The sequence below is a fragment of the Coturnix japonica genome, chromosome 2 (genome assembly GCF_054131305.1).
Source record: "Coturnix japonica strain WE chromosome 2, WE-NBRP24, whole genome shotgun sequence".
Classification (NCBI taxonomy): Eukaryota; Metazoa; Chordata; class Aves; order Galliformes; family Phasianidae; genus Coturnix; species Coturnix japonica.
Window position 1 is genome coordinate 8,271,617 of NC_140664.1, and position 26,172 is coordinate 8,297,788.

Genomic DNA, 26,172 nt, shown 5'->3' on the forward strand with positions numbered 1-26,172 from the left:
CCTTTTCAAAATGTGATTTTGAAAATAATCTTTAAATTTTAAAGAGAAGATGTTCAACAGAAGTTAGACAGAGCAACAAATTGCTTCCCTGTAGTTCAAGTTACCAGCGTAATTATTTCATTTGCAGGAAATAAGATTTTTTCTACCTGTGCAATTTAAAACTTCTTGGGATATAAAAGCTGCCTGCTCAGTCATTAGCTGTAAATTGCAGAATGAAGCAGTACCCTACAGCATTTCCAGATAAAGCAGTCTGTTTATACAGAAGGCACAAAAGCTATAATTACTCCATGATCACACTTGTATATCAAGGTCAGAATTCTGTGATTCATGCTATTGTTTGGACATAAAGGGAGTTGATTTTCAGCATGGTGGTGTACAACTACTATTATTGCCACATCAGTGCCTGTAGAAACAGTATTAACTTTTGCTTGTTTTTTTCTAGTTAGGTTAACTCCAGTTCAAACATTCATGAAAACTGGCTGGTTAATATTTCTCCTAAAATATTAATTAGGCATGCAAAATATATACTTATTTATGTATTCCCCAGGTTGTTCTGACTCTGCATTCTATTGCTAAAGCAAAAATTAATCCTCCAAACCAAAAAGAAAAGTAAAATTGGTCATTAAGTGATTTATGCATGAAATCACACAGAGTTTAAGCAATGTAAAATACAGGTAATTAAAGACGGCAGAAAAGACTCCTGATATTTTCATCTCATCTGTAAAATACCTACCATAAAATGTTCTTCTTGCCTATTATCCATTCAACTCAGTAATTTTTATCTTCTACTCTAAGAATTCATTGCCTTTTCATGCTCTTTTACTGGTTCTGTGATCTTAAAAACATGGAGATTCAACTCATTATACTACTTAGTTATAAGCTAGGATTAGTCAAGCACTTAGATTTTACCAATTAATTCAACATGATTGCATATATTCATAATCAGGCACAAAAGTAAATGCTTTCCTCATGTGAGGACTAATAGACCATACTACCGTATTAACGCACCTCAGTTGACACTCAGCTTTCAAGTGTCTTCAATGTCATCCTGCTCTTTGCTAGGTCTCTTTCTCTTACTTCTCTTACTTCAGACTAAACACTCTCACAGATACAAGGCCTGAGGAATTTGTCATCTGAATGCAATACTAATAACTTGTCCAAGGTCACAGAGACAGGGATTTGAACCTGCTTGAGCATCTTCATCACTAGGCGAACTCCTCTTTGGAGAACCCACATATATTTCCTTCTCATTGCTCTTTCTCATCAATCACTCCTGATTTCTTCAATCAACTAGATTTCTTTATAAATAATTTTCCTGATTTTTCCATATTTCTCTTTATTTGCTGATTTAGTACTGAGATGTGCAGAAATGAATAGAATTAGAAAATGAATGTGACTAATTTCTGAGCCACTGGGATCTAAGCACAAATACTGACACTGTAGAAGGGAGGGACAGGTTGGACGGGGCCCTGGGCAACCTGATCTAGTAAATGTGTATGTTTGGTGGCCCTGCTAGGCAGGGGGGTTGGAACTACATGATCCTTGAGGTCCCTTCCAACCCGGGTAATTCTGTGATTCTGTGTGTGATTCTGTGACACCATCCAGAGGTACCTGCACACACTAAAAAGTGGACACACAAGAATCTAATGAGGTTTGACAAGGCCAAGTGCCTTGGGTAGAGGTAATTCCAAGTATGCGTACAGACAGGGAGAAAAGCTCACTGAGATCAGCCCTGCAGAGAAGGACCTGGGGGTCCTGCCCTTGTGAGGCCCCATCTGGAGTACTCTACCCAAGTCTGGGTTCCCCAATACAGGAAGGAAATGGAGCTGTGGAGAGGGTCCAGAAAAGGGTCATGACAATGATTAAAGTTCTGGAGCACCTCTCCTATGAAAAAAGGTTGAGGGAGTTCAAGTTGTTCGGCCTGGAGGCTCAGGGGGTTGGTACTGGGTGATCTTTAAGGTCCCTTCCAACCTAAGCCATTCTATGATACTATGATTCCATTAAATGCTGTAACATTGCCTATAACATGTGAATAATTAAAAATTTTAACTGGCTTTTTTGAGCAGAATTAAGGAAATTCTGTGACTTCGGGGAATTTATGAAAAATGGATTAAATACAAATAAATTACCATACATTCAAAACAATCTAATGTAAATCTAATGTAAATCACTATTACCTGCATTCCTAGATCAGTGCTTTGTTTAAAAAGCATCGAGCCATTATACTTTTCCTTTTTTAATCTATCACTGGTTAGATTTGAATAGTGTGAACCTGCAATCATGAAGGTGATTGTTTTACCTAAGGAGATGGATAATATTATTAAAAGGAACAGATGTGCTGCAATGTTAAACAACAAACAGACATGTCATTGTGGGTTGAGTCAGATCCACGGCTTCCAGTGGCTGCGATGTTGTTGTAAGATTGGGGGACTCTGTTATTTGCTGGGGGAGGACTTTCCCAGCTCTTTTTTTCCAGCATAATATAATATTCAAGCATAATATTCTGAGTGTAAGGTAAATAACTTATACTTTATCCATCTATAAGTTAGAAATATCTTACATCCTTGCCTTTGTTTCAAAGAACACACGTTCTTTAAACAACAGCTCAGTATGACAGAGTTATGGATAGAGCTGTAAATGTTTCTTCTCCCATGCTACCAAACTGGTGGCATATGTGGCTCCATTATGCATACATGTAAAAAATCCAAAATCGGTTTGGTTAAGGAGCTGCCTAGTCCTGCTAATGGGAAAACAGATTTTGACCACATTACTTGAATGTATCATACTGGCTCAGGAACAGACGGGAAAAGAAAGACAGTAACATCCTATCAAAAAAACAACAACCATGTATGTTGCAATTTTTAATTGAATCCCATATGTTTTGTAGCCAGGGATTATCCTACGTTATTTTTAATGTTCAGGATTGGCAGACCTCCAGACCCACATGACAAATTTGGAAACATAAAACAAACAGGACAAAACCCATAAACAAACTACAGCAGTCTCTAGGGAAATAGGTTGACAGCATTAATAAGACAGCTCTCTCAGTGAGGAAAACAAAAACTGATGGAAGATTTAAGTGGAGTCCTCAGATAGAAATTGTGAACTGGACACATGGGCTGTGCTATGTACTCTCAGCGTCCCAGTCCTGTCCACCTCCTCCAGAGACTCTGCAGCATCTCTATCACTTTTCTTCCCTGTCAGCCTTAAACTGGAAATAATACGGAACATAATGGTGGGATAAAAGCTTGATGAAAAGGTTTATGTTCTGGAACAACTGTCTTCTGGAAGAACAGAAGGTTATCAGGAGTTCTCAACATGGATTCATCAAGGCGAAATTGAGCTTGACCAATCTAGTGGCCTTCTACAGTGTCATAGCTGTCTGGGTAGACAGAGGGCTGTGACCAGCAGTGCAGAGTCTATTTGAAGGTTTGTGAGTAGCAGTATTCCCCTGTGATCAGCACTGGATCTGGTCTTGTTTAACATCTTCATCAATGACCTGGAGTACACCCTCAGCAAGTTTACTGATGGTGTGAAATTGGAAGGAGTGACTGACACACCAGAAGGCTGTGCTGCCATTCAGCAAGACCTGGACAGGATGAGGAACTGAACAGAGAGGAATTAATGATGTTCAAGAAGGACAAGTGTGGAGTCCTATACCTGGGCGGGAACAGCTGCATACATCAGTACAGACTAGGGGCTAACCTACTAGAGAGGAGCTCTACTCTTCTACACGCATTATTCCTCCCTGTCAATCCACTTTTTCTGCCAAAACTCTTTGTCCTTCAAATCATATCTCTATCTTCCAAAAAAAGAATCAGTCTGATGCGTGCACCTGACACAGAAATTTTCAGCCTGAATGGTTAATATGAAGTTATATCTGAAAACAGGGTCTTCTAGTGAGAAGTGTCAGAGTAGCTGGGCAGGCTGCACTCCCACTCAGCACACAGATCAGCCAAGCGAGTACATGCCACATTTAGTTACACAAAGCCAGTTTTCCTAGTCAGCTAAATGAAGCTCTCACGTAGCAGTTTTTAGCAAGGTGTTATTCTCAGCGGATTCCTAATGGGTCTGTTTACTCTAATGAAACTCACAATATCAAATACAGTAATCAAATACTCCATGATAAATTGACATCCCCGATGCATTAATTAACAAACTTTTTTTTTTTCAAACTGTGAATAACTGACCTTGTAGGTTCACAGCTCTGGACAATTTTATTGACTTGCACCATCTTTTCTCCTCATCTAGGTAGTTTTCTGGTCGTGACAGATGAGACATGAGATCTTCAGCTTCCAGGCTTTCAAGTTTTTCTTCAAGAGATTCATTATGGAATCGGTAAGAAAGAAGAAAGACCAATGTCTGAGTAACAGGTTTGAAGTATAAAAAGCAGGAAAAAAATGTGAAAAAACCCAGATTAATTGTTTTTATCAATTGCAATATGTGCTACTTTGGACAGGACCTATTGATCCTTCTGAGCATGAAAATATTCAATCACTCAATCAATCAATCAGTAAAGATTGAATCAGAGCATTGACGGCCCATGTGGGTACTGGAGCAAACAATAACACTTATGATGTATTTTGCCTTGCTTTGCTTTCATAAATGTCAAAGTTGGATAGGGAGGGAAGGGTATAAAAAGGACACTTTGTAAGTCCTCTCAAGTCATCCAGATCTGGTAACTGATGTTGTTTTAACTTTGCAAACAACACATCTATGAGATCAGTCCAAAAACTCTGTGGCAAGTTTTGTGTGGGGGCTTGAAAGACGAGGGACTCTCCTCTTCTGGTGATGCAAAACACAAAATAGCACACAGTTGTCTAAATATGCTTTTGTTTATTCAGTCTCTGGATGGTGAGTGCTCTTGTTTTAAAGTTTTGGCTGTATTTTTTTGAGCCACTAGAATGACATTTGGATTGCCTGACTTGAACTCCCTACAACAACATTTGCAGTACAGGCAGTGGTTTGCTTTGTACCTGGAGCTCTGGATGGAGCTCTCCTGGCACAGGTCACTGCCCTCTACCCAGCAGCGTGAGTCTTTCATCTTCTCCTTTTCCCTGGGGGGGAGGCCATACTGCACTCCAGTCCAGCCAAAGGGGGTGAATCATTGCTGATGATCTGAAAATTGAATAAATCTTCCTTTGGTGTATTTGCTTTTTCACACGGTTATGCATATTTTTGCTTTTTAAGCCCATGGTGCCTGAATAAGCAAGAGTCCAGATGTCAGACAATTATCTTTTGAAAAGTATGAAGCAATTAAGCTGGATATTTCCACTTGATTTTGAAACAAGATGATCGTCTTCTACTGTAGTCAGTGGAAAACCAGTTAACTTAGGAAGTGGCAAGCTCATTTTCAGTGGCCTAAAGTGGTTAAATATAGAAACAAATGACTAGCCAGAGAAAAGAGCTGCTATGATGGAATTCTAGACTGATCTTCCAAAGCTCTTTATTTCATTTAGCATCATTTGAACACAGAGCTGATGGAGTAGGTCTGCATGGCAATATCAGTTTCCAAAAGCTACCAGATTCCTTCAGCTGCCCTGAGTTTTAAGAGAACCCCACAACAATGACCATCAAATGTCTACTTTAGAAGACAGACAGACCCTAATTTTAAAATGGAGGCATTTTTGCTTCATGCTTTGAGCTTTAAAGCATGTACAGTTTGTAAAAAACTGAAGAATTAATAATATTTATTCAACACTATATGCCAGCCTTTGAACCTCAGCTTGGTAGATTCATTCATAAGATTACCTTAAAAAAGTTCTCATAAAGGCATAACTGACTTCTGTACATCTGATTGGTGTGGCAGGGTCTCAGACTCACTTCTTTCACTAGATACTGTTTAAGTGCTGACAAACTCGTACGAGATAGATATGGAGAAAAAAGAAAACCAAACCTAACTAAACCTAACTAAAAATCAGATCTCTGACCTTCATATTTTCATATCATGAACAAATAGCAGAAAGTCCTTTTATTTTCTTTCCAATCCTTTTATTTTCTATCCAGTAAAATGCTGATGAAATTATTTGGCCTGAAAGCCCTTCTCTTCCTTTAGCTGTTTTATAAAACTCATACAATAAAATATACAGTAAAAACACTGTGTCCTGCAATAGCACTACTCGGCTGGAGATCCCAGTATGCTTTCACCCAGAAATATAAATGTAATTGTCTGCATTCCACAGATAGAGAAACAAAGCACATAGCAATAAAATACCCATGTCACAGCTGTGAATGGCAGCTCAAGAACAAGATATCAGGTCTACAAACCTTTATCTAGTTTTCAGACTGCTTCCCAAGTTCGTTTTGGCCTGAACCATCAGTTTCAATATGCAAGATGCATATTGCCATCAGCATATATCTAGCAGCTTAGCTGGATGTAGCTTAGAACCAGAAATATGCCTTGAGAATGACAAAGCTGTGTCATTTGCAGAGGGAAAGAGAAAATATTGAAATGTTTGCAGTGCGGGTTGAGGCTTTATTGCATTCTCTTTTTGTTTTGGAGAGCCTGCTATGCCAGCTGCCCTGCAACATGTTCATTTTTGCTGTACCAGTTACTGATCTTAGTCATTGCTATTTTCTATATTAGAAAAAAAAAGAAAAAGTATTCAGCTATTCCTGATTCCCACTTTATAAAGACTCTAATTTCTCTCAGTTTAATCACAGAATACTCCTTCATGCTATTTTGCCCTTGTCTTGCTATTTGCATCCCTTGCTCTCATGCCAACCGACATTTAACTCCTCTGGTTTCCTGCAGATATTTCTGCCATGCTCTTCCCAGTGATCTTGCAAGCACTCAGATGGGATAACCATGGATAGCCAGGAGAACCACACAGAGCATTAGTGGGTGACACGGGGCCAGCAGCCCCGTGAGACCAGCAGCAAGCAACAGGCTCATGCTTGCACTGCAGGCAAGGGTTAGATTTTCCAGAGGTTTCTATGATGTTCCCAAGAGCTCGATCTTTTTCAGTGCAGCAAAATACAGTCCTTATAGAAGAATATACTGTGGTTTGGTTTTTTTTTTGTTTGTTTGCTTGTTTATGTATATATATATATATTTAGATTTCTTAAATGAGCATCTCTAACAACAAAAGACCCTGCCTGAAATAAAGGTACCAAAATTATCACATCTGCAACAAAAAGTGAGCATGCCTGTCACCAGCCCTCTCTGCTCCTTGCTCCACGCTAATGTTTTGCTGTTTTTCTCATTGAAGAATGCAGAGGTTCAGGGGCCACTCTTGCTGTTGTTACTGTGAGCCTGGAATGCCATTATGTGTTTGTCTGCATGGCTCTTGGTCTTGCATGACAAAACCAAAACAACAAAGGCAAAACTGAATCAGCAATTGAATTGGCTTAATCTTGTGTAACTCAGTGCTCTGCAGTGTTTTCAGTGCTGTTTTCAGCTGGCCTTTGAGATAACTGTTTGGGCTTAGTCATCACTCAGCTAAGCTCCTTGCTCATAACATTCAAAACATATCATTCAGATCTGTGCTTTTAATAATTTGGTTTCTCATTTGGTACATACAGTGTTAAAAATGCAAATCTTACCAATGTGTCATTTATATTGAGAACACAATGGATTCTCTTATTGCTATCATATTAATATTAAAAGAGTGCAAAAGGAACCTTTTGTTTAGGCCACTGTTGCTAGTGCTAAGAGGATATTAAATGAATACTGTAGTTTCTAAGACAGTTGCTTATGTTTTCTTAAATAATTTCAAATACCAGATGACGAAAAATGCTTTGAAATGCCAGTATGAAAATTGAAATCAGCTGATTCTTTTATTCAAAACAGCCACAGCAGTAACAGAAATAATTCAGCTCATCTATTTCACAAGCCTGACCGCTAGATACTGCAGCTTGAAAACACAGGATTGCAACCAGTACGTTTGCTGGATATGGATACTGGTTTTCTCCATGTAGAGAAATCATTCTTTAGATATGAATGGTTTTCCTTGCTTGGAAATTTACATGCTTGTTCTATCCAAATAACATAATTATTTTAAAAATTTGTTTGCAAATGTCAAATCCAACTGCATTCTTTCTTTCTCAAGTAAAACATTTTTGCAGTTTACCATGCAAGTTCCCTTCAGCAAATTAGCACCAGTCACAATGTGTGATGTAGGCTTTGCTGTTTAAAATAGACTTTGCCTTTTCCTGTGAGTACATCATGCATTTATGTGATATTAAAAGCTCAAACATGCTGCAGGTTAGAATATGTAGCTGCTACGTTCCATACAAGGTTCAGTGAGCTGATGGGACCGTCCTCTGAGGGTGAAGGTCCTCCAGGCTGAATGTTTCCAGCTGCAGCATGAAGGAGTGGTATTCTATCTACAGCCTTACATAAATTGGGTGGTTCTGTTAAATGTAACAAAGCTATGGGAGTTCCATTAACAAAAAAAGGTTTCCTGACTTTCAGTACAGGAGCTATTTCAAAATGAGAAGCCAAACACACTCTGCTAAGATTTTTGTTAATTTGAAGCTCCTTTTGTCTTCTAAAGTCATCATTCATCTCAAAAGAGAAGAGCTGAATAGGAAATATTTGTGTTCTAATACTGATTGCTATAAATCTAAATGAGCATTTCTCATTAATTTTTTCAGAAGTCCTCTGAAAATCAACTTACAGAAATGTAACAGCAATTGGCATGTACATGTTTTCCCAGGGAAGCTCAATCCAAAAGAACAAATGTATTCTTTTGGGGGATCAAACTCCATGGCTGCCTATGCCCCATATAGCTCCCATACACTAGGCTGGGGTAACAAAGTGGATGGGAAATGATGCTGAGTGTTGTGTTTAGCTGAAAGGTATGAATATAACACCAAACTACCAATTTGTCCAGAATATCAGTGTAGTACAGTAATACAGCCTAAGGATATTTTTCTGATGGTTCTCAGAGCTCCACTACTTCTGTTGCTATTCTGGTAACTCCATGTTTGTGAAGATGATGAAGAGTGTAGCAACTAAGTAGTTAACTAAGACATATGACAGGCTGAGAGAGATGGAGAGGAGAAGGCTCTGGGGAGACCTGAGAGCAGCCTTTCAGTGTCTAAAGGGGAGCTATAAGAAAGAAAGAAAGAAACTCTTTAGAGGGGTCTGCTGTGATAGGATGAGGAGAAATGATTCCAAACTAAAAGAGGAGTGATTTACACTGGATATAAGGAAAAAGCTTTTTACTCTAAGTGTGATGAGACACTGGAACTGGTTGCCCAGAGATGTAGTAAATGCCCCATCCCTGGAGACATTGAAGGCCAGGCTGGGCAGGGCTCTGAGCGACCTACTCTAGCTGTAGGTGTCCCTGTTCAATACAGAAGAGTTGGGTTAGATGGCCTCTAAGGGTCGCTTCCAACTCAGACAATTCTTTGATTCAATGATTTGATGACATATACATTGTGATGATTTGCTCCTTTCATTAAACATTAATGTCTGATCTACACCAGTTTTCTCCATGGTAATAGCCAAGACAAGACTCGGAAGTAAAGAAATAAGTGACTGCCCCATGGCAGTCTGCATGTTGTGTGGGTAGCAGATTCCCTGAGCAAGTCTGGCAGCATTTTGTTGCCTGTCCAGGGTTATGCTGGGTTCCCAAAAACGAGTGGCAGTCACACCTGAGGTGTGCATGAGCCCGTGAGGCTGCTGCAATGTCTGAGGCCTCAGGGCCTCGGGCTGCTCTGTGTGATCACAGCTGGTGGGGAGGGACTGATATAGTACAGCAGGGCCACAATCTCCCCTCTCTGTCTCCTGATATCCAGTGGACAAATAATTCTTGCTGTGGGGTTTGAGCTGTTTGTGGGGCTGAAGCTGAAAGGAGCTGTGTGAGCTGCTCACCCCTGGCCCAGATGGGTGGTGGTTGAAAGTTCGTAATGATGACAAGAGTCATCGTCACCTGATGACTAGTGCTTGGCTCATGTGAATGAACTGTTGATCTCAATCTAAATATAAAATGACTGGAGTACTATAAACCGAAAAACGCCGTGGTTGCTATTCAGCTGATTGCAAAACACCTGTGTTAGTAATTTCTGCTGTTGTTGCTATGCTGGCCAGCCTCTCCCTGAGCACGGTATCACAAATGCTGCAGAAATACTACCAACTTTCTGAGGTGCAATAGCTGTAATTAACTCTCCTGTTGGCAAACACAGTAAGGAAGGCCAAGGGAATCAAATGGGTTTGTAGATTGAATCACTGGGTGGGATGGAAAATACGAACAACTTCCTTAACTGCGATGAATTGTCAGTCAACAGACGTGTTTCCAGGGCTGCTTGCACCCTGCTTCCCCATTCCAGCCCATCTGAGGATGGACACAGCGATGCCTTTCCCTCTCCAACTGGTGGAGAAGTACAAGGCCAGGCAGCACAGCCTCCCCCAGCCCAGGCACAGGCATCCCGAGAGCAGACGCTGTGAAAAAGAACTTTCACATCCTGCTGATTATTCTGTGCCATTTGTGATGCTAAACAGTGATTTCTGTTAGTGACAATTTATAGAGAGGTGCATCTTACACGTTTAGAAGTGAATCTCAAATGCTCAAAACAGGAAACGTGGTTAAATCTGAAATCTGCCCTGCTAGCTGAAACAGTTATATAATTTGACTAGTTAAAATGCAAGCACATTTTCATAGGCAAGTTGCATCTTTTTTATTATTATGATGATATTAATTAGCTAATCCCTCTACCAGTGAGTTTAAATGGAGATAATGTCAGCCTAAAGAGGTCATGCCTATAGGGTTATTTTCTGTATGAGCATTTCTACAGGGAAAGATCAAATGCCACTTCAAAGCAGCAGAACTGAGCACCATGTTCCCTTTAATAAAGTGAACAATTTAAGAACTGTCAAAAAAAAAAAATAAAAAAAATCAGACTAACATGCAATTATGATCGGTAGCATCTGATCTTCCTTTTTCATCTCTCAGCCCTGCTCTGTTGCCTTTATTTCCTGCATTCATTCTACTTTTTATATGCTTGGTATTATGTTTGAGAAGACTTTTTTTGCCTAATGAGGAAATGTATGCCAAGTGGTTGGTGCCCAGCAATGCCTTCACTTTGCCATTCTTGGCTGCTCCAGTTTCCCCACCTGTTTTCTTCTCTCCTATGTTGAGAATTCTTTGACTCTGCGGTTCAGATTTTCTCTAAATAGTATGAAAAAAACCCATCCTCTCTGCAATCTGTCCACACTCCTCATGTCAGCAACCATTTTCATCTCCTTGCTCTCTCTTCCTCCTCCACCGCACTTAAGAACACGATCATCAATCGATTTTCTTCCTACCTCCTCCATTTGCTCTCTCAATCTTCTTTTTTCCTCTCGCTCCATTTTTTTATTTTTTTTTTTCAGTGCAACTCCTACACGCTTCTTTTCTGAGCAACCTCCTCCTCCTGCCCACCCTACCTCAAGTCTCCCAGCGTGCAGTGCTGGCCAGCCCTGAAATCTGGCTCCTACGAGGCAGGATGCATCCCTATTCCTAACCCTATCCCTATTCCTGTCCCTATTCTTATCCTTGTCACCATTCCTATCTCCATTTCCATCCCTATCTCCATCCTCATATTCATCCCTATCCCCATCCTCATCCCTAACCCTATCCCAATCCCTGTCCCTATCCCCCAACCCCATCTGCATCCCTATCCCTATTCACCTACCCAGCAATGTGCAGGCAGTACCACATCTTGGGATCATGTTTTTGCTGACAGGGCCGCATGCAGATCCTGCTAAGGAAAATCATTTGTATGAGTAGCCACAAAGCAGGTCTCTCCTTTTAACATTTCCTCAGGCATTGCAACTTTTTATTGGTATATTGAACTATTTCTGAGAGTTTTGTTAGAATGACACGTACAGGGCGCTGACGTATAGGAGTAGGTGCTGACACACACAGCACTGAGCTGGACACGTCCATATCACATTGCTCATTTTCAGCTGTTCAGATGTCAAGAGTCACAAGACTGTGCTTTTGTGGAGAGAATCCCTAAGACAAAGAGATGGAAAAGCCATAGTAAGGTTCAGTAAATCAGGCTGAACTGGCAGATGACCATAATGACTTGAGCCCCCAGAGACCCAGCCTTCTCCATAAAGGCACATATGGATCCCAACAATCAGAGGTGCCAGAAGGCAGTAAAACCCACAGCCCGAGGCGTCGGATGTCACCCGCCGCGCCAACAGCTATTTGCTTACTGACTTATCTAACCACCACTGTTTACTCCTTCGATATTTCTTTCTTTACAGTTGGAAACCCGCCACATGTCCGCTTAAACCAAAGTGCCCCCCTTTATTTTGTTGTTTTTTTTTTCTTTTCTTTTTGGTAACGTCGATGCTGATTTCAGTTCTAACTCCAATCCATCGTTACGCCCGCTGTAATTCTCCACCAGGCCCCGCTCCTCACCCCCATCGGGACAGAGGGACAGGGGAGGGGGCTTCATGCCGGGGAGGGGGCGGCACCGCCGGGGAGCGGAGAGAGGGAGGGGCGGCGGCGGAGCATGCGTACGGCACTTCCTCGTTGGCCCACGTAACAGCTGCGGGCGGGCGCCGGGCAGCGCGTGTCACTCGGCGGTGACTGTCAGCAGCGGCGGCGGCTCAACCCCCGGCAGCCCCGGCCTCCCCCGGCCCCTTCCCCTCCCATCCCCGCGGCCGGGGGGCGCAGCCGGAGCCCGCCCAAGTGCGTGCTGAGCTCGGTGGGGTCGGGGACGGCTGGCGGCGGGTGGGGGCTCCTCCTCCCCGCTCTCCCTCCCTCTCTCCCTCCCTCCGTGAAGCTCGCTGCTCGGAGGCGGCTCCGTCCCCGCAGCCGTCGGGGGCCGAGGGAGCGCTCCCCAGCGGCGGGGCGAGGGGCGGCCGCGCCCCCTCCACCTCCCGCCCCGGCGCTCGGATGCTGCGGGGTTGCGCTGAGCTGCGCTGCCTGCTAACGTCTGCCCTTTGCTTCTTCTTCTTTCTTTTCCCCTTCAAACTGCTCGGTTTCCTCCGCTCTGGGTTCTCCCCCGGGTCAGGATCATGCCGGACCAGATCACCGTCTCGGAGTTCATCGCCGAGACCACGGAGGATTACAACTCGCCCACCACCTCCAGCTTCACCACTCGGCTGCAGAACTGCAGGAATACGGTCACGCTGCTGGAAGAGGTACGGTCGGCCCTGTTCTTTCCATTTTCTTTACGTTAGCTTTGAAAAGGAGCATCTGGGAGCCCGGAGCTGTAAGCATTGGCATGCGTTTAATTTGTGGTGTTTTAATTGTGGGACTTGAAGCATGTTGGAGAAAGCTCTCCTGCCCTGAAGGTTGGTGCCTGGAGCTGGGACCGACGTTGCGCTTCTGTGTGATTTTGGTGGTTGTCGTGATGGGAAAAACTGTGAATGTTGAGGTTAGGGAGGGAGGATGGAGGCTGTTTTGTGTCTGGGAACAGTAGCAGAGGTTTCCCCACTCGTTTTGATCAGGGCAGCACTGAGTTCTGGCTGTGGGAAGCTGCTTGGGAACTTTGCTTTTGAATTGAGGTGAGGACAGAGGGATGGGTTTGCACTGAGGAAAATAGCATCCAAATAGAATAGGTGTTGGAAGGAGAGCAAAGTAATGCATAATATTGCAAAAATAACGCACTGGAGGTACTCACATTGTCTCATTATCTCAACCTTGAAGCCTCGGTGCTGTGTTTTTCTTAGTGCTTGCTGTTACTGTCACTTAAATGTTCATCCTGTTTTGCGTCAAGAAACAAACATGTGAATATGGATTAAATAACAGAGCTGGATTCTGTAGGGTACCACTCATTGCGTCCTACCTGAGGTTTCAGTGTGATTTCTTATGGACGAGATCAGCAGTTATATGGAAATGCCTTCCAAAAGGCTTTTAAAAAAAAGAAAGTGTGGCTCATTTCTTACCCTGCACTTGGTTGAAGGTGCATCATGACATTTAAGGACAGATTTTTTTGCTGTTTCACGGATAACAATTTGTTATGGGCTTGGATTATGCTTTTGGTTTCACGAGTATCTGTTGGTACTTGAAAAGCCGGTGCTTACGTCAGAGATGGATTTCAGAGATTCTTCTTAGTTTTGCTGAACTGTTGGTATGAGCAAAGCATTTGGTATGCAAGCCATGGCCTTCTAATGGATTGGAGTTAGGCAAATCTGGTTGCATAGAGCTAACAGGACTTAGCATTGACTTAGAAGAGAAGATATCCATGCTCAAAGTATTTGCAGCATTGTGGTTTTTCATCTTTTTTTACAAAAGCTGATGAAGCAGTGAAATGATTGTGAGATTACATTTAAAATTAGGTACTTTAATTATGTAACTCTGAATAACTTCTGCAGCTCTTCCATAATGCTAGCTGCCTTGTTTGTTTGTTTTTTTCCTCTGTTATTAAGCTCTGGCCGCTTGTAGGTTCATAAGGAATCAAACCTGTTTTGGTTTGTGTTTGGCAGTATTGCTGCCCCCTGGTCTCAGCTGTGTGCAGTAGGTGCAGCCACTGCATGTTTATTAGGAGAAATGACAGCATTCATAGAGTTAAATAACAGAATGCATTGTCCCATCACTAGTGATTTCCAGGGTAAGGATGCAGCTTTTGTGATTTTGGATGTATGCTCAGAGTGCTCTTCCAAATAAAACCAAATTAGGGTGGCTTAATTCTAGAAGATAAACGTAGGTTTTTTTTCTGCACCATTTTGTAGATTGTGCATGTTTTCAATGTTTAAAATGCAATTTGACAGTAATAAATTTGAGTGATGGAAAATAAAGTGCTCTTCTGGTGCTTGTATTGCTGTTTCTTGAAATTCTTTTCTGTATCTTTTCTGTGTGCTCCACTTAACATGTTTGTCACTTACATTGATTCTGGACTTGTTTGGCTTCTTTATATCCGTCAATATAAGAAAGCTTTGCTTAATGGGAAATGATATAGATACACTGCAAAAGATCTGCAGCTCTCCCAGTTTGATCTATATTAATTTGCATGAAGAAATGCAAACAGGCGAACGATGTGTTCCCTCACAGTCTTTGCGTCCTTATTGTAGCTGTGCCTTTCATGCACAGCTCTCCTGCTCAGACGTTAAAGCTCTCTTGGTTTCCGTACATCTGCTTACCCAAGGCTGTGATTCATATGAAGCAGTGGATGGAAATTGAATGGTTGAAGTGGCTGTTATGTGGTTCTTATTGCAGCTGCTATTATCCCTGCATCGTGGATGACTGAAGAGCTCTTGAAGCAGCTCCTGAGCTTCAATTCTGACCCCTTTGTATTAATGCAAACGGGATGATCCCATCCTTGCAGGTTTTTGATTTTTACGCTAATGTTGCCATGTGGGTTGGAGCTTTCAGTGGGCTCTGCAGGCGCTGTCAAACTGTGCTGTTAGGGCTCTACAGCCCGAACTATCTTAGCTTGTTGTTTTACAGTGAGCTTAGCTGAAAACAAACTGCGCCTACCTCAGTGACTGTGATGTGGTTTGTGGATGAACTAAATGTTTTCTGTATTATAAAGTAAATCTGTCTTCTGAACAGATGCAACAGGGAAATGAAACAAGCGATCAGAAGTTACATCTATTTCGTTGTCTCTCAGTCTGATGCAATTCCTGCTCAGGGTAGTGGTTAGATCAGAGTTGCCTTTTCATACAGAATATGGCAAGAAAGAAATAGTTATGTGTGTATGTGTCTGTATCTAGTTCCACGAGCACTTTACAGAACTGTGAATTTACTATTCCTTAATCACAATTACAAAGCTTAATGAAATAATAAAGTAGATTATGAAATCACTTGCTGGTTGTTTTTTGTTTTATTATTATTATTATTGTTTCTGCTTTATTTTCTTCTTATAAAAGTGCAGTTTATTCAGCAGAATGGATTAATGCAAATCCTCTCTCAGTCGTGACTACTCAGATATGATTATTTTGAGAGAAGACTTGGGATGCAAATCAATGCAATTGGATTCGGCTAAAATATCAGTGCAATTGTTTTTACTGATTAAGATGACTTCTCCCTTGTAAGTTGTTGATGGAGGGCCCAACAAAATGCAAAAGCACAGCTCAAAAAATCAGAAGTTTGGGAAAGACTTGGTGAAAGGACTCATGTGACTTGTTTTTGAATAGTAAAATGAAACTTTATTTGAGTCTGTAATGTTATCAAAGGACAGAAGAAGTTATATCCAATAGGCAGCAGTTTATTGACTAGAAAGGTTTGTTCTTGCTATTTAAGCATGTTAAAGTGCTCATGCACTGAAGAGACAGAACTCCGTGCTTTTTGTCATCTAGTTATACCAAAACAAAAGAAAGGCCTGTATCTGGCCGTGGGAGCCTACTTCTTGAGTGGTTACCAAAGAACTGCAAGGAATATTTTAATCACAACTTCTTCTTATTTTGAGTGTGTTATCTAATGACTATCAGTAAGCACAGATTCTTAAGTTCATGTTTTCTAAAGCCAAGTTAATATTTTTTTTTTCAAGCTCCAAGGGGAGGGAACAAAGCCATGTATTGTGGTCTAGTTCAGGAGAATTTGTAAGCTGTACTCCTTTCTGTGTTGTTTCCTGTGGTATTACAATCATGCAGTGAAGACTTTCTTTAACTTCCTATTTCTAGGTAAAACTAGGGGAAGTTATGCTAATGCAATTCACGCAAAGAGGTGATTACTGGGTGTGGAGATGGGTCATTGATGACATAGGGCTTCAAAAAATTGTAATGGAGGTGGTGTAGACATGTCGCTGATACAGTATCTTAAGAAGAAAGCTGAGAATGCCTCTTAAGAAACATGCTTTTGTAGTTACAGTATCTCCCTGATCTGTTATTTAAATAGATTTTTGGTGAGTCGGTTTTAATCCCTGAATTGACACTACTAGTGGGAACTAGTTTGAATTTCTAGATAGTGATGATTTCTGTTCAGGGAATAGCAGCTGGACTTGATGATCTTCAAGGTCTTTTCCAAGCTGGGTAATTCTATGATTCTATGAATATGCATTGTGTATGTGGGATCTCCACAAGACACTCTTGTTTACCACTCTGTTGTGTCCTTTCAGCTGGAGATGGGATATCTTTGCTCTGAAGGGACAGATAACTCAGTTATCATGACCAGTTCTAAGGCAGATGCTTGGTAGGACTGTCTTGAAATGGAGGTTAAGCTTAAATTCCCTTTTAGGAATCCTGGCTTGATAAGAAGTGGCAGTACCTGGATCACTTGGAAGCTGATGATCAAGAGAGAGCCACAGTTGTTTCTGATGCCCATTTTACTGTTAAGCTGCTGTACTACTTGAGCATTTTCAGTTATTAATGTTATTTATTTTACTCTTCATTGAGAAGCTGCAAACTCAAAACATGCTTCCTGACAATTAGATCTTGTGAAATACTTTTTAATTAAACATTTACTGATGAGTAGGGTAGTAGATGCAACTGTAGATATATTAAAATAAATAAATAAATAAAAGTCCTGCAGTGGCTGTTGTTCATTTTGTTATTCACTGTGCTGATGGGCCAGAGTTGAAAGGTCTGTTGGTGGTAGACTGGTCCTGTAACAGATACACACGTGTTGCATCCATGAGATACCTGCATTGGCTGAGCAGGAACCAAACACTCAATTCTGTTGTTTGCAATGCCGGTTTGGTAGAATCTGATGTAACTTAAAGGGAGAAGATATCTTTCAAGTGTTCTTCTTGGTCATGTCATGGATGGTTCTGTAAGATTAGAGTTGGGAAGTGTTTGTGTGTAGGGCTGTTGTTTCTTTTAGTTTTCAGTGCAGCAACCATTTTTCTTAGTTTCTAATGAGTAACTTTCTCTAGTTCCTGTAGTGAGATTTGCTTATTCTACTGCATGGAAAGACTGTATAGACAAGGGTAGGGCAACAAGGTTTTTTCCTGCTTATGACTTTGTTGAAAATTGTGTAGGACTAGTCAGCACTAAAACTGCCATACGGTCAGTTCATCTACAGTGATTTCATGTGTGTTTCTGTCATAAGATCCTTTTCAAGTGAAAAGGTATTCTATCAAGGGAGGCAGAAGAAACCATGCAAGAGAACAGGAGCACTTTGTTTCTAAATCAGCTTTCTGTTTTATTTGGCAGTATGCTCGAGATTTGGTTCAATGGCCTGTGCTGTGAAAGCTCATGCGATCTTTTTAGTGTGTTTGGAGTGAAATTTTTTTTTTCTTTAATTTCTTTCTCTTCATTTCCATTGAAGTATCATCTGCATATAATTGTAATGAATAAATCATAGTTGGTTTTCTGATTTATTTATTTATTTTCACAAAACTAATAAAAGGAGATGGAATCTGGGAGACTCCAGCAGCACTAGACCCAAAGCCAGCTTTTCCTTACCCCTTGGCCTGTTACATATGGCAGTTAGGAAGTCTTGCACTTCAGAGAGCTTCGTAATTAAGGGCTGCTTCTTATGTAACCGATCACAAGCAACCTTCAGTTTTGTAAGAAGTATGTTTTTGGTAGCAGAGCATCCTGAAAGAAACAGACAAGAAGTTTCTTTGCCAAAAAATGAAGTTTAGGATAATTACTGCCATTCTGACATTGAATGGCAAATCATACCAAAGAAGAAAAAGTACTAACTGAAGCCATGGTGATAGGTTATGGGGTTTGACTCCTGATCACACTACTGAATATGTGAAGAAAGAGAACTGACAGCTGTATTGTATATTTATAATAGCGTGTTTCACACAAGTATTTTTGTAAATACTCTTGTATTTACACAGTCATAGAGTATCTGAAGTTGGAAGGGACCCACAAGTATCATGGGCTCCAACTCTTGGCTCTGCATGGGACCACCCAAACATGATGTCTGAGAGCACTGTCCAAGTACAACTTGAACTGCAATAGGTTGGGGCTGTGATCACTGCGCTATGGAGCCCGTTCCATGTCCCTGTAGTGAAGAAACTTTCTCTGACTCCCACTCTGCCCTCCCCTGATGCAGCTCCATGCCACTCCCTCAGGCCCTGTCACTGTCACACAGAGCAGAGCTCAGCGATGCCCTCCACTCCCTGTGAGGAGCTGCAGCTGCCATCAGGCCTCCCCTCAGCTCCTCTGCTCTAGGCTGAGCAATCCATGGACCTTGGCTGCTCCTCATACGTCTTGTCCATCAGACACTTCCCCTCCTTTGGACAGTCTCTAATACTGGCATTGCAAGGCACGCACAGCCCTTGGCAGCTCTTGTCCCATGGAGGTGTTTGGCATCACTCTGCCTTAAACATAGTACAGTTTGTTTTCATGTGGCATGAAATCAGTTTTACCCTTCAATCAGCAGTAGTTGAAATGATTGTAATAAGCAAGCAGTCTCCTTTTGCAGATTTGTGACTGATGTGAGTTAAAAACAGGAAAATACTCTTCATATCTCCCTAAATCTTGGTCATGGCACGTTATTTAGCTTTGGTTTCTGACAATTTGTATACGTTTTAGGTACACTTCTGTAAGTACTTATATCTTTGTGGTATCTCATTGGTTTTAAAGAAGGTTTTTGGTGGCTTTCTTTTGTTGTTTTTTTTTGAACCCTCGGTGGGAATCTTCATGTTTACTCATCATTTAGGAAACTGTGAAAGTGTTCTGTGGTGCCCTCTGCTCCATTTGCTGTTTGGATGAATCCTGATAGAGTGTGTAGTACATAGTCACGGGACTTAGGCTTTACAGAACCCTTCATCATCAAGGGAGAGACTCTTAACACTGTATGACTTAAAGTTAGTTCTAGTATGTAAGAAGATATATATGTGGAAGTCAGTGGAAATGTGTTCTGTTAGTGGTGTGTGAGAAAGAAGACTCCTCAGGTAACCACAGAGACTTTCTTTCCTTCAGGAATACAGCTGAAGGTACTGCTCGAGAATGAAGCAAGCAGTTTTTGCTCTATTTCTGAAGTGACAGTATTGATCTTCATTGTATATGTTGGTTTTTGAATACCTGCGGGCTAATGCCGAGGTTTCGTATAAGCAGTTTGTCAGCATTTTTGAATAGTGCAATGGGGTTTAATTGTGTTGAGTGAGAAACTTCTTCTTTAAGGCTTCTGTGGAAAAACCCTGTTGGAACCACATGTTCCAACGCCCCGCACAGTCACTCAGCCTCAGTGAAAGGACAGCCCTGAAGCTGTGTTGTTCCTATGGCTAAGCCAGATGTTGTATGTCAGGTTTTTGATTTTTTTTTTTTGCTGTTTGTTTTTAATCGTCACCTCTATTTTGACCTTAGTTATTTTTACCCCCCTTTTTGTGTTTTCTGTTGAGAAATACAGTAGTATTTTTGGTGCAGAAATTATTAGTGACTCAGTAGGGCAATGGAGTCTATAGCTTATTAACCTAGAAACGTTTCCACCATATAAGCACAGGGTATCTTTTTGTGTGGTTTTTTTATCCTCGTGTAAGAGCTAAAAGCCCAGTTATTGTTGTATTTTGTGTTTTTTAATCACGTGTCTGATGAGTTTTATGGAGATGCTGGGGATGTTCAAAACTCAACTTAATGGTAAAAGCTGTTGCCCTTACAATGTGGCTTCATCACTGAATCTTTTTAAAGGTACATAGGCAGAGTAAATCAGTTATTTAGTTCCATCTAAGCCCAGTGAAACTAATGGAAGCAAAACTGATAACTTCTTCCTTCAGTGAGAAAGTTATTCTCCTTTTTAAATAGAGGAAATGAGTTATTATGGGATCGTATCTCTACAAAGCTGTTTTTGAAAGATGTTGTGAAATTAGGGGGTTTGTATGTTATATTTTAAAAATAATTTGGTTACTGAGTTTTTGGCACAGACTTCTCCCCCCGTCCCCCTCTCCAAATCATCAGTCTGCATATCTAGGAAGTCAACTGCTTTATCCTTCAGTGTGGTGATTATTACAGCTTAACTGTCTCTGCTGGTTTAACTTGGCTTGCACAAGGAGAATGATGTGAACTTTATATTCTAGAGCATCTGTATTGAAATTAGGACTCTGTTTTAGTTTGTTTTCCAGGTAAAATGTCTTTGATTTTTGGGGTTCACAAAGTATCCATTTGGAACTCAGAAGGGGAAAATACTTGAAGTGTTCCTGTTAGGAAACTTAGTATTTTCCATAGTATTTCAGAGAAGTTTCACAGACCTGGAAGGGTAAGAGAGAATAAAACGTAGTCAGTTGCTTGCCAGGATAGTTGTGAGCTTGTTAGGAAACCACCAGGATTTAACCTGTTTGGATTTGATTCTTAAGACTCCATCTCTTGTAAGAAGACTGGAACTCTTTAATAGATTACATGTGACTCATTTAACTCTTTTCTTATGCTCCACATAGACATGCTGATGTTCTATATACATCATTTAACTACCAATTCTAATTCAGAACTTAATAATTATTATGTTGAGCATATTACTGGCTTTTCTAGTATTTAAACCTCAATCTGTACGCTTTTGTTGTAGCTGACAACTGTTTGGTTTTAGTTAACATTCAGATTATCTTGGATAGAATGAGACTGTGGTGTTCTTGCTGGTTGAAGAAGATTCCTAAGATGCTTTACCTTTTAGTTAATTAAAGATATTTTTTGGCCAAGCAAGATCTATATTTTTACCCACCTTCTGGAAAAGTGATACTTTTGTCCTACTTAATTTGGACAGCACAGCATTTTTATTTTTTTGTAGAGTTCTTATCGATGGTTCTTAGTCATGAGATGGTATGTAATATTGCATAGGGACAAGCAGTGTTCCTAATGCTGAGTGAACACTGAAAGTAGTTGAGCTGTTGTGTTGTCTTGTGTGTCAGGGAAGGTAAGATAGCTGTTAGAAAAGTGGAAACAGTGAGGGTAACACAAACTCTGATGTTTCTGTTCAGTTGTGACAGTGTGCCTGCTTATGACCTTCAAAACCAATTTGTTAATTGTCGCTGTGGTGAGCCAGCTTATGAAGCTGTTGAATTTTAATAAAGTCGAATGAGGCTGGGAATTCAAAGTCCCTTGACTTGTTGAACAAACTATTTTGCACTGGGGCTGTTGTCTGGAAACTCAAGAAAAGTGGTCTAGAAAGTATAACAGAATGTGCAAGTCTGTGCTGCTCTTAACAGTGCTTGGGACTATGGTTGTATGTTCCTGCGTTCTTAATGTAGCATGCAGTGCTGCTGTTAAGTGGTTTCTGAAACAAGCAAAAATGGGGTGATTTCTAATTAGGAGTCTTAAAGGAGGTAGTTTAAATGTAAGATATACCAACATGCAAACTTTCTTATCGTGTTTTGTTTTTATTCCCTTGCTAAGTGTCAGAATTGTGGGGCAATACTAAAACCTTTAAGAGGGATGATGCTGTGCAAGTGGAATATCTTAAGAGGTTGGATTAGACAACAGACTTATCTTTGAAGAATGTTTATACTACCTCTTAGTCACAAAGATGGGACTCAGTAACTAAATCTTAACTGAAGGTGCCTAATTAGCAAGACATTAGCTCACATGATCTTAAGAGTTCTGCCAGTTTTAAAGAGAAAGTTGAATGAAGTTGTCTTCAATGTTTTGATAAAGGAGTTTGTTTTTACTGTAGTGCTGGTCTCAAATACCGCATCTTCTCAACCTTTTTTTTTTTTTTGTGTGTGTGTATGTGTAATTTTTGCAGCAGGTTCACTGTCTTTCTAAGGAAGATTGTTGTATTTTATTCCCATTTTGAAGGGATGAAAGAAGCCTACAGAGGCTCTTTGATGTGAAAAACTATTCATATTTAGTGTTAAGATACCAGTGCTCTCTGAACAGACTTCTTTGGGGAATAAAATATGTATATTGGATTTCAGTAGCTGTGGTGACTTCAGCATACAAGATAAATAGCATCTCTCTGGGGGGTCACCTGCAGAACCCTGCATACCAGAACACTGCTCACTGGTGCAGCTGTCGGGAAGATGCTGCTAATGTTATTAAAACTTGTATTTTAAAAGATGTCTCTAATTCTTTGGTGCATGTGGTAGATACTTTAACCAGAACCTGTAACAGTGTTGCTGGATTCTGCAAAGCCCAGTCTGTTTGCTGAACTCATTTGTAGTTCAGTACAGCTTCCTGTTTTTCTCATCTCATTTAATTGGGCAACAAGTTCCAGCAAAGCAGCTTCCTTCAAATTGAATCAGTGGATATTGTGCATATTCTAAATAAGGAAGCAGCTACTGTCTTCTTGACTCTTGCAACATTTGTTGACATTATTCTGTCTCTTTATTCTTGCGGAAGTCCAAACCTAGGTACAGATACTATTCTCCTTTGTGTGTTGCCTTCCAGCTTCATTGGATGTATTTTCACTCTCTGTTGCTGACTTCTGGCAGGAAAAAAGGACAGCTCCTTATTGTTGCTGTCACTTATTCCTTCATTGAGTGCAGATGTGTACTCTGCTGGAATAGCCTAAGATAACCAGAAAAGAAAATGGACATGCAGAAGTATTTGTTAAAATTATCCTGTTTGTTTTGCAGTGAGCATTGCATACTGTGGTTATTTTTTTATAGTGTGGCAGAAATGTTTTCTTTATACGTTTCTCTGAAACGCTTGCTGTTCTTCAAGGCAGAGGAACGTACAAAGGGAAATGGGAAGAATAAATGCAGAGAATCTGGTCAGAGTGCAGAGCACAGTCTTGCCTCAGTTTATAGTGCAAACTGATTTGAGGATTAGTATGTTGTCACTGATTTTATGACTCAGGCTGTAGGGATGCACTACTAAATGGAGGAATCACTCTCTGCTGGTAGTTGTATTGTTCTGAAGACAGCGATAGTTGGATGGATGCCTCCTCCCTGATAGAAAAATTTTGCCCAGTGTAAACATCCAGTCTGCACCTTTGTTCATATGCCAACAGTTAAAGCAGGAGGTTATGATTTATGACTTAACGGTGCATTCTGAGTGTCTTCCATCAACTGTCCTGTGATCTGTGATAGAGTAAGAAAACCTTAAGGTTTTAGAAGTAAATGGAGGTACCTGTAGAGAATGCATTTGGTGCAAGAGATGTGATAGCTGTTTGTGATTCCTGAGCTTTGGAGTTCAAAAGTGTCACCTAGTTCAGGGAATGAAGGACTTCCCAGTCAGCATGAGCATGCACTGAGCTAACAACCTGTTGAGTAACTCTGCCATGTGGAGAGTTCCTAGTGCTTCTGTTGGAGTAATTTATGAAGGAACTTACAGCTTGTTGATCATTGAGAATTTTTATAATCATGATTAGATCACCCTAAAGCCTGTTTTAGATAAACTAAGCTATTAAGCACTAGTGGGAATCTTAAACTATTGTGAGACTTCTTTGTGTTGTTTGCTTTCTGGCCTTAAAACCTGTATACGAAGGTATTGTGGAAGAATAAATGAATATTTCTTGATTTAAATCAATCAAATGCTAGACAATTTGGTTTGGTTAGCATACTTGCCTAAGATGTTAGAAAACATATACAAACAATGTGTTTTCCAAGTAATCAGTGTTTGGCTTTTCTTATGTCAGAGAATTTCCTTTGAGATTGAGTGGTCTACTTGAATGGGCAGAATATTGAGGCAGAGGTCTGAAGGCAGCTGAATCACAGAATCACAGAATGACCCGGGTTGGAGGGGACCTCAAGGATCATGTAGTTCCAACCCCCGATGTATTCAATGTATTCATTGAATGCATAAAATCATATTAAATGCCTGTTACAGGATACTTAAATTTAGCAGAAGCTTTTAACTCTAATCTGTTGACTTACTGTTTTTGACAGGAGTGCAGGGAGTTCCAGCTATACAGGAGGCACACACAACTGCAAGAGGAAGCTTAAGATTTGTTTTCTGAGCTGGTTTTGAATAAAAACTGAGACCTTCTAACTGGAAGGAAGAAGATGGCAAGCCTAAATGTGTATGATCATAGTAGATGGAAAATGCTTAAAAACAAAACAAAACCCACAAACCTGTTCATTCATTTACCACCCAGCCTATATATACAACATGGGCCAGTGCTAGGTTAAAATAGAGATACATGGTCTCTTAGTGACTGTGTATGTGCGTTACATGGTAATGAGTACCATGTGAATGGAGCCTGCATGCAGGCTTCTGTGTTCTTTTAACCTTATTGTTCATTTCTATTGTGTGAGTATAAAAAACATGCATGCATCACTACAGAGCTACTCTCTGAATGGAGCTGCTGTTTTTCTGGTTGTGGCCCGTGAAGCAAGGCAAATGTGGCACGTAGAGAAACAGTGCTTTTTCTTGGGTGGTGTAAATGTTCTGTTTGAGTCAAGCTGATATGTAAAGACTAAGCATTGCTGGAGGGATTTCACTTCCCTCCTGGAACTGACAGAACTATCAGTTTTGGGTGGTGCTACGATTCATTGGGTGTGGGCTCAGATGGACTTCAGTAATCAGTGCTTTTATTTGTGTCGGGTTTCAGTGTTGTGGATGCACCTTCTCATCCATTTTGAGCTTTCGTAGGTAACTTCCAGTTGATTTTGAAGCCCAGTTCTGTTACTAAACACAAATGTGGACAAATGGATATTTTGGGTGTTTTAGGTGGTTCTTAGAGCCTGATTTGGATGTACTGTTCTGCCACATCAGGTTTGCAGCCTTTGGAGCATTTCTTTCATTTCTTTCTTTTTTATAATAGATTTGACAAGGTAGAACAGAAGAAAATGCATACTGAAAAGAAAATGTAGATGGGACAAAGACAGATCAAAGGCAGACCAAGTGATGTGCTGCTAAAGTGTTTATGGTATATTGCTATAATGGATTTTACTATCTTGAATTCATAGAATCATAGAATGTCCTGGGTTGAAAAGGAACATAATGATCGTGTAGTTTCAACCCCCCTGTTATATGCAAAACCACCAACCACTGGACCAGGCTGCCCAGAGCCACATCCAGCCTGGCCTTTAGTGCCTCCAGGGATGGCACATCCATGACCTCCCTGGGCAACCTGTTCCAGCACATCACCACTCTCTGTGTGGAAAAACTTCCTACTAGTGTCTAACCTAAACCTCCCCTGTCTTAGTTTAAAGCCATTCCCACTTGTCTTATTGCTATCCGTGCTCATAAACAGCTGTTCTCCCTCCTGTTTAAACGCTGTCTTGAAGTACTGGAAGGCCACAATGAGGTCTCCCCAGAGCCTTCTCTTCTCCAAGCTAAACAAGCCCAGTTCCCTCAACCTTTCCTCACAGGAGAGGTGCTCCATCCCTCTGATCATCTTAGTGGCCCTCCTCTGGATCCACCCTAAGAGGTCCGCGTCCTTCCTGTATTGGGGGCTCCAGGCCTGGGTGCAGTACTGCAGATGGGGCCTCACAAGTACTGAGTAGAGGAGGACAATCACCTCCCTCTCCCTGCTGCCCCCCCCTTTTTTTAATGCAGCCCAGAACACAGTTGAC

The 26,172-nt window shown here is 40.9% G+C and overlaps 1 protein-coding gene across 6 annotated transcripts in view; it reads left to right on the plus strand.

The window, feature by feature from the left end:
• The window catches only part of ASAP1 (ArfGAP with SH3 domain, ankyrin repeat and PH domain 1), a 162,215-nt gene that overhangs the window by 37,752 nt on the left and 98,291 nt on the right, over window positions 1-26,172 (plus strand). For 3 of the 6 annotated variants that reach the window (XM_085536979.1, XM_015856319.3, XM_015856325.3), the window contains 2 exons: window positions 4,252-4,338; window positions 12,958-13,087. In XM_085536979.1, the coding sequence (XP_085393105.1) occupies window positions 4,280-4,338; window positions 12,958-13,087 (189 nt within the window). In that variant the 5' untranslated portion in view covers window positions 4,252-4,279. Of the gene's footprint in view, window positions 1-4,251; window positions 4,339-12,482; window positions 12,633-12,957; window positions 13,088-26,172 lie in introns of those variants that run through there. The other 3 variants (XM_085536981.1, XM_085536982.1, XM_085536983.1) reach the window with 1 other exon arrangement.